The sequence below is a fragment of the Dromaius novaehollandiae genome, chromosome 3 (genome assembly GCF_036370855.1).
Source record: "Dromaius novaehollandiae isolate bDroNov1 chromosome 3, bDroNov1.hap1, whole genome shotgun sequence".
NCBI lineage: Eukaryota > Metazoa > Chordata > Aves > Casuariiformes > Dromaiidae > Dromaius > Dromaius novaehollandiae.
Window position 1 is genome coordinate 3,811,839 of NC_088100.1, and position 15,064 is coordinate 3,826,902.

The following is a 15,064-nucleotide window of genomic DNA, read 5'->3' on the forward strand; positions in this document are numbered from 1 at the left end:
ACCAAAATGAAATAGCTGGAAAGAGTGTGGTGCTCTAGCATCCGCACCTGTTCTGCAAGAAACATAATGGCTACACTAATCACTAAATCATGGTTAAATGAAATGCCTCCTCCACAACAAGAAGCTCCCACCATTACAAAGCATAAGTGTAGGAGGAGGGAAAGGCCTTGTTTAATGTGAAGGGAGTGTTTAATCATCAATTCATGAGGCAGGGTAGGTCCACGATGATAAGTTATGGAAAGAACACCCTGGAGCACATGTGCCTCATTCTCGCTCATGCATGTACAAACTTCTCCTGATGACCAACACTACTCAGCTGTTGCATAACCAAAGATCTACACAGAAGAGAAGGAATGAAGACCCTATAATTTTAAATTCTTGGCATGTGGTTTTCTAAAGCTATTGTTAGAACACCATTGTTCTTTTCTTGTAATTTCAAGGATACACTGATCTAAAGAGGGACAGAAATAAGGCTGAGGACAGACCAACTGGCTTTTCATTCCCTCCAGGAGAAAGGATTAGGAAAACTAGAAGTGACAGGTGAAATATTTGAAACCCAGTACTTTTTGGATTGCTGTCATCTACAAGCATAGTCCGTACACCTGTTTAGCAGCACACCAAAGATTAAAGGTTAATCACACTGTACTTTTGAGCAACCGTATGCAACAAAGACCAACTGGAAGAATCAGCAGAAAGTTCAACATACAGGCAAACATTTCAGAGCCACAGCGTCACTTCACAGACCAGGGAACTGCATCTTTCTTTATACCTCATATCATGTTTCACTTCTGCGGCTGAAGAAAAGGCTTCAGCACTAAGCAACATCCTTGTGCACTTGTACCATTGTTCTTAAGTGTTTTAAACGAGGATGACAAAACCAGGACACATCTGTATAGGATTTTATTAGAGTAGGCATCATCCACAGCTTACAACAGTTGAAAAAATATTCTTAAAATCTTTTTCCCTGAACAGGTAATGTAACAGCTACAGTGCTCAAATGTTATGAGAGAAGTCTCTGCCCAGAAAATTGAACTTCAAAGTGGTAGCAAAAGTTATACATTTTGTATCATGTCAAATTGCAGAAAATGCAGAAAATACTGTAACATAGCCACAGAGGTTACAGGGAATATATGGAAAAGAAGGGGGGCAGGGGAAGGGAAAGACACATGCATCTTTGGTCATAGGTTGAAAACTAGAATTTCAAACAGGAACCAGACTACGTAGCCATATCTCATCACATTCCTCAACTATCACATCTTTACCTCCAAACAACTGCCTATTACAATACGGTTTATTTCATACTTTGCAAAATAGAAGTTTCTTAAGTGGCTACTCCTAAATGGAGTCAGTGACTATTGGCAAAAGATTAAATTTGCTTAAAATGCCACAGGTTTGAATTTCATCTTCACTGAAACACCCTATTCAAAGCTTTTGTGCAACACCACAACCAAGAACAGTTTACATCAGAAGAAGGAACATTTTTGCTCATCATTCTTATTAGTATTAACCCGAGCTTTGGACTAGAATGAAGGGAGTAGTAGACCCGTAACTTCATTTGAAGCAAGGAAATGAAGTTGGACCTATCAACAACTCTTTACGTTTATATAAAATATATATATGTAAAGAGAGAGTGTGGATGTGTGTATACATACACACACTCTCTATACCTGTATATTGATAAGGAGTCCCCAGAGTGAATTATGAAAGACGGGAATGGACAAGACATTTGAGATCATATTAAAGACTTCATTTGATGCCTCAGGCTAACAGTTTACTGGAAGATGATCCTGTTTTGGCAGGGCAGAGGACAAAAATCTGAGCCAGTCTCTTCTGGGAGGATATGATCAAGACCAACTTTGCTGGCCCATTGGGCCAAATACTACATTTGAACAATGTGATAGTTACCACAGTGGCCGCAGTTAAAAAAAAATTGTCTTTTATAAATGTAAACACTGTAAAAAAAAGTTTCAATATGGGCCACATCCCTAGAGGTTTTCAAGCTTAAATATCCGGGAAATCCATACTTTAACAGATTAAACAGTATAAGATACATACAAAACCAAGAGATAAAAGTTCAACAAATGTTTAAAATAACAGGGTTTCACCACAGAATCTTCATTTGAAGGTTCCTTTCATGAGAAAACATATTCCGTGCAGCACGTAGACTTCCTCACAAAGAGGCAGAGATCAGGTCATGTCAGTTATCTACTTACTGAAGAAACATTGCAGGGTTACAGAGAGCTTAACAGAATAAGAACGACCAAAGCATTGTCACAGAAAACACAGCAAACAATATGTAGGCAAGAAAATATTTGAACATGTCACCCGCAAGATTCATTGGAGTATGCAAGAAAAAAAAAAAAAAAAAAAAAAAAAAAAGAGTAAGAGAACTTCACACAAGGAATTTCCAGTTATTTTGAAAGTGAAAGATATTTTTTCTTTGGAAAAAAATAAAATAAAAACCAAAGTACCCCGATGCCATTTCTCAAGGCATGCTATTACAATAGTAGCCAATAGCTCAGATTTACACCACAGAAACTGATATTTTGCATAAAATGGCTCTCCTGTATCTCTAATTTGTCATTTCTTGTTTTCCAAGTCTCTTCAGTAGCCTCTGAATAGGCATATCTTATTTGCATGCATCTACTAAGACTCCCTTATTAATCCCAGAATCTCCTGCGAATGAAACTCAAATGAGCAGAATACTCCTTAACTGTAACTAGAAATTAGTAGCAAAAGATCGGCAAATCCCCATCATTTTATAGAAAGGGGATGGACGTCAGTAATTTAGGCCTCTTGGCTCTAAACGATCAATCCTTCACATAAAAACAAAAGCTCAAGTTGTTGACTTAAAGTGATGAATTCAGACAAGAATGGCAGATAAGGCTGCCATTAAAACCCTGAAATAAATAAATAGAGGAAGGTATGGTTTCGGCTTCTGGATTCCTCTCTAGAGGATAAAAGCATATAATAGTTGCATATATATGGTATCTAAAAATACACATACAGCACAGATAAAAAAGTGTAGTGAACATGAACGATTTCAAAGGCTGACATGACTCTACTGTAAGTCTACCTTATCAGCCCACCTTCAAAACTTGTTCCAGGCAGTACGTTTGCCATGCTAGCATGGCAAACAACTGGGAAAACCAAAGGTAATGATAATTAACAATAACCCTATTCCCAGGCCTAGAATTATGCCCTAGATTTGCATGTACATAACAGCTCTTAGGTTTTCCAGTCTACCTCTGAGGTTAAACTGAAGGCAGCAGCATTTTCAAAGAACAGGACAAAGCTTAGCTTATACACCCTGGTACTTTTAAAGCATAATGAGAATTCAAGTCCTGATTCCCTTCACATTTATAGACATTAAAAGAATAATGTCACTTTGTATGCCTTACGTATACAAAAGTGTAGGTTTATACAGTAGTGTGTATACATATATATAGGAACTATTAACCGAAGTTTCATTTCAAATTAAAATTGCAACAATCCCTGCAATTTTGAAACATGAAGTAGTACTAATCTCTCAGTTGTAGGCAAAGAGAAGAAAGAATCCTTTACCACAATCTAGTAACTTCCACTAAGAAAACAAAAAAACAGTTAACTCTGTACAATATGCCTGAAACAGCAGGTTTGACAATATTGCCCATGTTATTTGCTAAAGAACCACCAGGCAGTAGGAATGATTGGAAAGTCATCAGCCAGGAGTAGGTGCTTTTTTTTTTTTTTTTTCTAGCTACTTAAACATGAAAGTTCAAGATCTCCACGTTTGTCTTCGGTGCTATTGCTGGAAACGGTACCTAATGACTTATTTTATCTAACTTATCTAACAATAGTAAATTCCAGCTACAGTATTTTTCTGCCCAACTCTATTGCTATTTATGGAAAAGTGATAACTGACATGCTCTAAGACTCAGAAGATCATTAACTAATTTAGCCATTTCTTCCTGGTCCTCTGTGGAAATCTGGAAACATTTTACAAAGTATTTCAGCTAGCTTGAGCAATTCTGGAGTCAGACCCAAGGAAGCTAAACATTGTAGTCACCAATTCAGGGAGGTCATAATCATGTTTCCATCCCCAGTCTCTCCGGGCATTGCTGTCATCAAAGTTCATTGGCCAGCTGTCAGCTGCAGTGAAAAGAAAGAAGAAACAACAAAAAACGTGAGGTATAAGAAAGAACTCTTGAACCTTGAAGATACGTCATCGCTGGCCATGCAAGCTACTAAAGCAGAATTTCAGAATCTAAGACTTCAACTGTACAGCAGCAATTTGCAACTGTCTAAAAAGAAAGAAAACTTTGTTTTGCCCTTAACATAGGGTAGTTTAATGCTTTCCCTTACCCATCACCAAAGAAGTAGATACTAACCTATGGCCTGCCTGACTGCATCCACACTGTAGGTCACCTGGAGTTCAGGGACATGCTTCTGCACCTCTTGCGCCAGCTCTTCAGGAGAGAAGCTCATGGCACTGATGTTGTACGTCCTCATGCTCAGTGCCTCAGCAGGGGCCTCCATGACCTCTAGAGTCGCCTTCAGACAATCATCAATATACATCATAGGGAGACGTGTGTCTGGCTTTAGGTTGCACTGGAATTTGCCAGTTTTTATGGCATCATGGAAAATCTGGACAGCATAATCTGTATAAAAAAAGATAATGGACGTGTGTGCTCATTTGCCTCCATCTGTTGTTCATTTTATGACAGTCAACAGTCCTAGCCCATCCCCAAAGCTTCCTGTCTAAAAACCTGGCAGAAGAGCTGTGTATGATTTATATTGTACAGCAAGAGTGTAGGAAGCCAACTTAGCCTTAGATGCTATTCTGGCATTTGTACATTGCAGCAGGATAACAGAGTTTATTCCCTTTTAAAAATTATTTTAATCTCAATGAGTGTAACTAACCCAAACTTCCTCAGATCACCTTATAAGGTAAAGGCTACAAAAGTATGCCCTAAACTGGGAGCGGACATAAGTATTGTCCCAATCCTCTACTGAAATAGCATCTCTACGCTGCTGCGCTATACTGCCCAGGGCTACATTTCTGCAAACACATTAAGAACAACTATGTGATTTATGTGTTTGCTATTCTTATGATACTGAGAGACACAAGCAAGTCACTTACCAGTTGTTCCCCCTCCAGGCTGAGAGTCAGCAGATATAATTCCTGGATACCTTAGGCATCGAAAGTCTAGGCCGTATCGGTAATGGTAGTACTGTGGAAGGAAGGGAGAAACAGCTTTTAGAAATCAAGACTGGGCCATACAATTTATTGTTTCCACAAGACAAATTTGCTTGTCCCATTTTAAAAACTTCCCATGCGAGGAATGAATAGCGAGTCCCCACTCCTTGCCAGGTAGCTAAGCTCTCTGCTTGTCCTTTTCTAATTTTCATTCACATAATTAGATATGGATTCTTGATACAGATCAGCTTGTAACATAGACTCTAGATCTAGTGTTCAGAAATTGGTAATTTCTAAGTTTCTGAAACACTTCAGGGTAATAGAACCTCCAGAACTGACCTTTACCTGCATAAAACATTAAAATGAGAGGAAAGTATATATAAAGTATTAGCTTTAATAATTTTATGATTATGAAAAAATACAAAGCCAATAAGTTGTGCACATAAAGAATCCTACAGCTTTGATCTTGGGGGGTGTTTAGGGAGGGGGATGGGAGAGGAGGAGGAGGAGGAGGGAGAGGTTATTTCAGTTTGGCAAAAGTCCCCATTTTCTAGTATGCTTTCACAAAGTTTTGTATGCTTTCATTCATACTATGTCGTTTACATTGGCAGATGATGCAGAGAAGTCAAAGCCAAGAGAACTAGGGAAAGAAATGATGTTTGCCAGCCTCTAAATTTTTGTCCTTCTTCCAACAAAATATAAAGACATATTTTGCACAATAACTGCCTCAGGGCACTATTAAGTAGTAGAGCCTAGAGGAAGGAAAGGATAGGGGGAAGGAACACACACACTGTAGTGCAGAGTCTTACAGAAGCAAAGCCTCAATAGGTTTTTCTAGAACTGTCATGAAAGAAAGAAAAGAAGAATCTCACTTCTCCCATGAGCTCAGCATGGACCTTGGAGACTCCATAGATTGTTCTTGGTCTCTGAATGCAGAGATCAGGGGTTGGATCTCGAGGAGAGGTAGGTCCAAAGGCTCCAATAGTGCTGGGAACAAAGAGTCGCAAATTATGCTCAGCTGCAATATCCAGAACATTATGTAAACCTGGAACAATAAACAGGATTTATCAGAATGTACACTGCATTTTCTCAAGCCTCTGCGGAGGTCATGAACTTGAAACCGTTGTTGCAGATCACCGAAATAACGTACCAGTAATATTTACAGCTCTGGCCAAAGGGACATTTGCTTCTCCAACAGCACTGAGCAAAGCACTATAATGGAACAACCAAGTTATCCGATTATTCACCACTATCTCACGTAAATTCTTGTAGTCCAAGATATCCGAATAGATAAAAGGACCTAGAAGAAATGGAACCAATAGGAAATTGAATGCCAAGAAGAATGAAGGTCAAGAAATATTTGAGATGAAGCTCAGATTGCTGGTTCTTACCCACATATCTGTTCAAGATTTGACTGCAGAGCAAAACGCATACCTTCCAGCAGCAGTGGTCAACAAATTAGCAATTACACAGCTGAAGCTAAAAGAAACTGCTACCTTTACCTCAACAAGAGATTGATCCAAAAACTCCTGTTTTATCCAGTCAATGGCATGAGAACATGGAACATTTTGTATATACTATTCAAATATCTAAGTATATCATTAAATGATAAAGAGGAAGAAAACTAACTCATTCACATCTCCAATGAAAATATAAAAATCTAAACTACGGCCATTTTTTCATAAAAATTGTTTCAGCATAGAAAAAAAAAAGCACAAATTTCATTTCCAACTTGTTCAGCCCAAAAGAATAAGCGCATCTGTTTTTACAGCAGAAGCACAAAAGCCAGGCCCAACTTAACTCTAGTATTCATTTTGGTCAACATAAAATGACAAAGACACAGTGAAAACCACAAAAACTCGTGTTTAGAAAAAGGGAAGGTACTACAGAAGGAATCAATGTCTTAGCAAGATTTTAAAGCAGAAAGGAACTATTCAGAAGTTTTGAATGTTTTGAACAGCAATTCATTCAATTTAATCCACGCATCGTTTAGATTTCGATGATCAATCTATTGACATCAGAGGTAAGGTCATGATTTTTTCCATATGCTCACCCCAGTCACTTACCACTATAAAAAACATTATCTGCAGGCTTTCTAATGTCAGACAAGATCACATTGTTCTTTCCAAAACGCTTCCTGTATAAAAAACCCACACAGTACAGTCAGTCCACAGCCTTCAAGATAATTCGCTATTTGCTATTCTGCTATTTGGCTTAGCAGGAGGAATATCTGAACAACAGTAACTTCTGCAAGGAAATCAGTTGTTGCACTAGAAAAAAAGAAATATATATATATATGTTTTCTTAAACTTCAGTATAGCATCATAGAAAATTAGCAAACTATTTCTAACGGCAGTGAAGGGCTGCAGCAGGACACACAAACCATTTAGAATATGAAAATAAACTCAGAAGAAAGACCATTCTATCTTCTTCTTGTTGAAAATTTTCCCCAAAGATAACATACTCCCCTGAAGACAACAGAAAGCATATGGCATTGGGCTTGGAGTAACTGCAGCTGCTTTTATATCAACAGGTAAATACAACTGATGAGTAATCTCTGTCTTGTGCTGTTCTAATCAGCACAAGATTGACTTAGAAAGCAAGTTTGATGGAGCTAGAGTATATTCTAGCTTTCCATTATTTGCAGAATTGTTAAATATACTCACAGAAATGGTTGAAAAACATTCAAATTGCAAAACAGTGTTGAATGCAGTAAGTTTGCTCACTTTGCATCATAGTTCAAATTCTCTACAAACTCTGTCTACACGCAATTGATACTCTAGAGCTGAGTAGGTGGCAAACAACGATATAGACAAGACAGAGTTCTCAGAACATTTTACATTTCTTGAAAAGATACCACAAAAACAAAAAACAACAATAAAAAAGAGGTAAGTGTGAATGTCTGCTGCATCAGCTCATCTTTCACCAAATCACAACAAATTCAAGATCTCATATCCTAATTTTTATTTTTGTTTGCGCTCTACTCAATAGGACACTTTATTCCTGAAGCTACTGAACCGAAATTCTCTAGCCAGACAAAAGTCAACAGTCACAAAGCCCAACAGCTGGGTATTTAGCAAATACTACATATTTTAAGTTGCTTTTTATACTTTTTTTCTCCCCACATAGTACCCATTTAAAATACCAATCTTTGTCTATTGAACACTCAAATCCAGCAGCATTTTGCTAGACTATGAAAAAGCAAAAAGAAAACTGACCATACTGTGAGGATTCAGATTATGAATACTTCCATTTAAAGTCAAACTGAACTCAGTGGCTAGTCACTTGCATAAAATTATGTTATTTTGGGAATCATGACCAAAATACATGTAGAAAGTATACCAGTAGACCTAAACCAAACACAGGAATAACAAATAAATTTACTCCATCTGTTTATTTATGAAACCTAGAGCACCCCCCGCCCCAAAAAAGATTCCTCACTAATAGCACATCACAAAATCATGACATACCTCAGAAGTTTAGCGAGTCCCACTCCAAGCTGGCCAAGACCCCCTGAAAGACAACAGACAAGAGATGATCAGAGGAAAAAGTGATATCATGTGGTTCATGTAATAATGGAACTCCATATTTTGATAACAGAGTACTATTCTTCCCAGAACGCCAAGAAGTTTTTAAAATTATTTTCAAGGACACACCCAAAGAACTGGTTTTAGATTTCTGGAATAAAAGTAGTACAAAAGTTCACAGGGGACTCCGATCCTATCACCATATGGGAAAGATCATTACCATTCCAGAGGATTTTACCAGATTTTTTTTTCCTCCCCTTCCCCCTCAATTCCAGTATTCTGCTCCCTGGGGAGGAAAAAAAGGGAGTGGGGGACTTGACTGAGAAGGTGGAGCAAGAACACAGTCATGACAGAAACACTGACCTGTAATTAGCACCCGGGGATGATCAGACCGGGAAAAAGACACTGAATGAAAGCTAGCGTCAGAGGCCACCTGGCGGGGCGAGATTCCAATACGTCGAACAGGCACTACGGAAATCCCACATCCACAACCAGAGCTTTGAAGCAGCTGGTTGACAGCTCTGCTCACGTTTTTGACTATTGGCATCTTCCTCCTTTAAATATGCTGCAAGAACAAGGAGAAAAAAAAATCATTAGTCATGACTCATCCATATTCTTTAACATTTTAAACTCTTTAGAGTATTCTAACAGAGTGTTTAAGAGGAGTTTGATGCAATCTAAGCCCCAGCTAATGTATGAACCCAGAGCTGCATCTGCTAGAGGCAGCCTACGAAGTAAGATGAATAGAGGTAAGGTATTCACCACAGAGAGCACAAGAAAATATCCACAGCCCCAGCACAAAGAGTCTAGTATAATAAACAGTGAACAGACAAAATGATATTATTTTTAACCTTTTTTAAAAGTCATTAGAAACCATAGTTTCAAGCACAAAAGGAGTCGAATACAGAATTCAAGTTTCAGCTACCACAATTACAAGCTTTCACTCAAAAGTACCTACAGTGAACCTGTGTGGACTGTCACAAATAACCTAACCTTCTTAGTATTGCATAAGTATGATTCAGCTAAACCAGACACTACAGTAAATTTCTTTAAAGAATACTGCTTTGCTCAAACTTAATGCACATGATGGACAGTACCAGGAAGCAAATAAAGCAGAATCAGTCTTTGATTTACCTAGGGCTCATGAAGAGTCCTAATTACTTCACAAAAGTCAGACACGGCTTGCTTACAGTAACACATTGCAAAAATATCCCCAAATTTTTATGAGCTATATGCAAGTCTGGTTTTCTTTCTCTCCAAATCTTTCACACTGGGAAGGGGAAAGCAGAATAACATAACCCAAAGAAATTGCACATGCATCCATCACTGGCCTTTTCTGAGATTACATTTTATTTATTTCAAAAACAATTCTTCAGACACAATTACTTAAATCTTTATCTCCCTTTTGAACAATATTTAGCTGTCCCCCGAAAAGTGATACAAAGAGTAAATCTCCGGATGATAATGTCTTTTTAAAGTAGCTTGCCTAACATTATCTTGTCAACTCCTTTCTCATATGTACTCTTATTGCATATATTATGAATAGGAGAGTGAGGGAAAAGGAAGGCCATAGCTAGAAATTACTGCACCAAATATTGTCACCAATTAATTTCAGCACTAATTTCTAGTAAGAATAGAACCTTTCACTTAAGGTAACGCACAAGACTGATAATTTTACTGATACATTAAGGAGTTTTGCTATTCAAATAAAGGAGACTTGCTAGACCACCTGCCACATGGTTAGTAAGAGACCAAGAAAAACAGCGTGTTATTAAAAAACACATTTACACATTAAAATTGATGAAAGCGACTTACTCTGAGATGCACCACCCTTCCCCCCCCCCCCCCCCTTTTAAGACTTGCTTGTTTGCTTACCAGTTTATCACACTGGGAAGTGTGGCTAATTAGAATCCCAATGGATTAGCCAAGCCTCTGCTGCACCTAACAGCCATAAAGCCATTAGAGGGATCAGTCTCCCTGATACAGCCTTGATTTAGAGCCATACCTCCCCTGTCACAGGGCTACAGAGGCAATTGCTCAATCTTCTGTAGGCTCTGCACAGCTCTCCCGTAATTCCTTGTCATAAACCAACCCAACAGAATCACATTTAACTCCACTTACAGAACTAGAGCAAACAAGCTGTTCTTTGAGCACTGAAAGTACAGACTTAAGTTACAGAGGTGACTAATTGATATCTAAGTAGTTATGCAGCAGTTTTGAGATCTTTTTCCTATCTGAGTTCTCTAGTGTCAATTAGTACGGTTCAGCTCGTGTTGCTTATCTTCAGTCACAGCATTAACAAAGTTCCTCTCCTCTATAAACCTACCTTCACAGAACAAACATGCTCTTACTATTTTTGAGACTCAGTCCCTATATCAAGTTTTCCTGAAATCAACCAACAGGTGCAAAAGTAGTTAGGGATGAAGAGCAGGGGAAGAAGGCATGAAGACAGACAAACACATCCAGATGATTGGATCTCATAAGATATGTTTCTTTCTGCCTAGCAAACCAGCATAAAAATATCAGCAGCATTAGTTCTTTAAAGAGCCATGGTAGTCCTTTCTTGTTCCAGAAAGGGATACTAAAGCTGTTTTAGCACTAGGAGAGCTTCATATGATCTCTGTTCTGCAAAACTTCCTCTTAAAGTAGCTAAAAAAGCATTTCACATCTTGAGCTCTAGAAACTAAGTACACATACCAAACCTATTTGCTATAAAAAATGCTGTGCTAGGATGAAAGCAGTTTCCCACCCACTGGTCTGTTTTTTCTAAATTCATTTGCAATAAAAACATACAGGCTTAAGCTGAAAATTTACTAGCAAGTCAGGATCAGTAAGCTGACATAGCTGACTCAGATCAGTAAATTGCATTTTATATCAGTCACTAAAAAAAAACCTTAAATCACCACGCAGTAGTCATATGCAAGAAAACCACTTACAACATGCATTTTTCCCCTATTTCAAATATGAAGGAAAAAAAAATTGTAACTTGCTATTAAATACTAAAAGCTACTAGCAAAGGCCCAGAGAGTAAAGAAATTAATAGTGCTACTTAAAAACCTCACCGAACAACCATGAGACAAGACTAGCCCTACCACAAAGCAATTTGTTTTTTCCATCCAAGTTGCTATTGCAAACTTTCTGCAAAATGATGGTTTCTTATTTTAGATAACTTAAAGGCATGATTAACAGCTCTGAACAAAGAAGTAAGACTCTTGCTGATGTCAATAAATTTCTTTTTAAGATAGTTTTATCCTTCCTTACCACCCCAAAGAAGAATGGGGCAGAGAGGGAGAACAAAGCAAACAGAAGATCCCTGCTACATTGCATTACCTTCTGACTAGTTTCTCAGTCAGTGGTTTTATTCATTACCCAAACTGCTAATAGAAGCATTACTTCCATTCTTTTCTAGATTAAGTGAAATGAGGAAACTATCCCAAAACATGAGACTTATTTCCCCCACTCCACTAATTTAACAGCCAACATTGTATTTAATGATTACGCAATACACCAGGGAATTTTTCCTTTTCCGTCCTTACCTTTCCCTCAGCGGGTAATAGAGCAGAAGCAGAAATGAGAGGGCAATTTAAAGGACACTGCCTCTCTTGAAAGCCAATGGAAATCTTACAGAAAGTAGGAGTTGTCTCCTACCAAAAAAAAAAAAAAAAAAAAAAAAAAAAAAAAAAAAAGGTGTGTGCACACCACAGCAGCAGCAGCCAGGGACATCGCATCATTCACATTTGCTTAATTTTAAAACGTCTGCAACTTTGTGATAGGTAGAAAACTGAAGCTTTGCAACCAGATCCTTTAACTAACAGAAACATACAATCTGGGGTTATCTCTGAAGGACAGCTTTTAAACTAATTGTTTGCAGTGCAAAGGATTAGTATAAAGCAAACACACATTCAAATGTAAAGCAATAATCTCCCTTGGACACCAGAAAATTTCTAAGATTGATAAGAAGATTAAAGGGGGGAAGGGAGAGAAACAGCATGAAAATTGACTGACATTTAATAAATAAACATTCAGCTGCTCTTCCTTTGTGAGATTTCACAACTAAGTGCTATATAAACTGCAAACACCTGTTGCTCATATAAAAGACAAAAACATGTTTATAGAAGTTAGTTCCCTATGTATTAGTTATTAACAGACCATTACAGTGATAAGAAAGATAAGGACCTCAGGAGTTTGATCTGGAAAATCCCACATTAAGTTTCAGAGAAAACAGAGGAGAGAGAATTCAGCAGCAAAACCAAAATTTCACACAAAATTTCTGGGGGCTGCACAGCTGCCAAGCTACCACAGGAGGCTCCTACACAGAGCTCATCAAGGAAGCCTAAAACTTGTCTCTTTTAAAGAAAGCTATGGTACTCTCTAGGGTGCAGATCTTGCAGATGACTAATTCCCGGTATTTTCAAGACTGCTTGCAACCTCACAGATAGGGTCTAAACCAATATGGTGAACCCCAAGATACTGTTCTGAACTCACACTTGTCTCCAAAATGCATGGTTTTTCTGCTTCAAGCCTTAAGGGGGACTTATGGATATGAAAGCTTGTCTACTTTTTCCAGCTGCATGAAGAAGAGCTCAAGAGTGGAAAGTTTCCGAGGCATCCAGAAGGCACAGCACACATCACCTGCCTGTCCCACAGCCACCCCTACTCACTGACACCCAGTGCTGCCACCTGGAAAGTCCATCAGATGACCACAGCTGAGGTCTCTCAAGCAGCAACACCTAGAGGATACTCTTAGCTCAAGTAACAACACTTGATGCAGCTGGGATAGCCAGAAAGACCCAAATCACCTAAGCTCCCCATTGGTAACTCCTCCAGTACAGAGAGCCCTTGAGAGGGGTACCGGGACCCTCGTCACGCTCCCTGGTGCGGTGGACGCCAGGGCAGAGAGGAGGTGCGGCGGGACTGCTACGTGGGCCTGTTATCTCTGGCTGGCACGAGCTGTGGCAGACAGCTGTTAGCTAACCTAAGTTAGAATAACCTTGATGCACGCACAAGCACCGCGGTTCGTTTTTCGTACGTGATGCAAGCCCAGGGGATGACACGGTATCCTTGGCCGAGGCCGTGAAGAAACAGGTTCACTATGACTACTTGGAAAAGCAGCCAAAATTGAACCCCAAGGACTAAAAAAGAGTCAGATTGTATCAGGTGCTGAAAAGCATGATGCACTTGGAGTGGCCGGGATAAGGGAGCTCTCCTTTCTTCAGATGGCACAGAAAGACAAGAGTTAACCACATGCACAAAGAAAAACCCTGTAACCACACACCACATCTCTGGTAAAAGGAGACCTGGACACAAGTAAACCAGGAGAGGGAACAGGCTTGGAGATGAAAGAGCAGCTATTTAGTGGCCTTGCATCATCACACAAGGCCTAGAGAAAACCAGCAGAATTTGGGGAGTGAAAAAAAGCCATAGGGAGCAAGGCAGCACTCGAGACCACAGCTCTGAGTCTTGGTGGCTTTTTTTCCCCCTTTTTGGCCCCAAAGGGATGGAGCCACCTCAACCTCAGCCCCTGCGGTGAGTCAGCACGGCTCCCCCGCGGTTACCGGAGGGCGGCTGGGGGAGGCAAGGCGAGGGGAGGCGCTGCCGCCGCCACCGCGAAGGGAGCGCCCTCAGCTGCGGCGCGCGCCCCCCGCCCCTGAGGGGAGCGACCGTTACGACCGTTAAGAGCAGCAACCGCCCGCGCGCGCGCGCGGTCTCCCCCCTCCCCCCATTCATTCATTCATTCGCTCACCCGCGCCCCGTCGAGCTCCCGCAGCCGCGTCGCGCCTCGCCGCCTCTCCTCCGGCGCCGCGCCCCGATAGGCTGAGCGGGGGGCGAGGGGCGGGGCTGGAGGTGTACGTCACCACGGCGGGGCCCGGCCGCCGGGGCGGGGGAGGGGGATGCTCTGACGGCAGCGTGACTCTGTCATGAGTGACGTCATACCGCCGTGTCCGCCAGCGCTGACAGCCAGCGTTACCAAGGCCAGACAGTGACACATTAAGGTCCAAGCGGCCCTACTGGAGGCCTTGTGTGCAAAAAAGCAAGTGATGGATTTACCCCAAAACACAAGGATTTACACTGGAAAATAGGAGGGAAAACACCAGATTCTCTGCAAGGGCATCACCGGGCAACGCAAAGGCCTGCGGTGCCTTCGGTGAGGCAAGGGGAGCCCGGACACCTGGGCCCGATCCTACCCTGGGGTTGTCCTCTTGCGAACGTGACCTAAAATAATCAAGATGTCCAACCCCGAAGCAATTTCAGATTTGACTGGAGGGTAGGAATGTAGCAAAGCCTGATTCACTGTAAAAATAGTGTAAAACTACTGCTTTACCTGTTTCTCAACTGCTTGAACAAGAGGAAAGTTTTG

The 15,064-nt window shown here is 40.3% G+C and overlaps 1 protein-coding gene across 2 annotated transcripts; it reads right to left on the reverse strand.

Moving 5' to 3' along the window:
- Positions 1–883: 883 nt before the first annotated feature.
- Positions 884–14,516, reverse strand: LOC112991180 (L-threonine 3-dehydrogenase, mitochondrial). 2 transcript variants are annotated; one of them, XM_026113494.2, is made up of 9 exons: positions 14,450–14,516; positions 9,070–9,271; positions 8,650–8,692; positions 7,246–7,316; positions 6,330–6,479; positions 6,052–6,224; positions 5,123–5,213; positions 4,371–4,640; positions 884–4,131 (listed from the first exon to the last, which is right to left on the reverse strand). In XM_026113494.2, the coding sequence occupies exons 2-9, from the start codon at positions 9,251–9,253 to the stop codon at positions 3,992–3,994; spliced, it is 1,122 nt and encodes a 373-aa protein (XP_025969279.1). In that variant the 5' UTR covers positions 9,254–9,271; positions 14,450–14,516; the 3' UTR covers positions 884–3,991. The 2 variants fall into 2 exon arrangements, with proteins under 2 accessions (XP_025969279.1, XP_025969280.1); XM_026113495.2 differs by lacking the exon at positions 14,450–14,516 and adding an exon at positions 12,243–12,263.
- Positions 14,517–15,064: the final 548 nt, after the last annotated feature.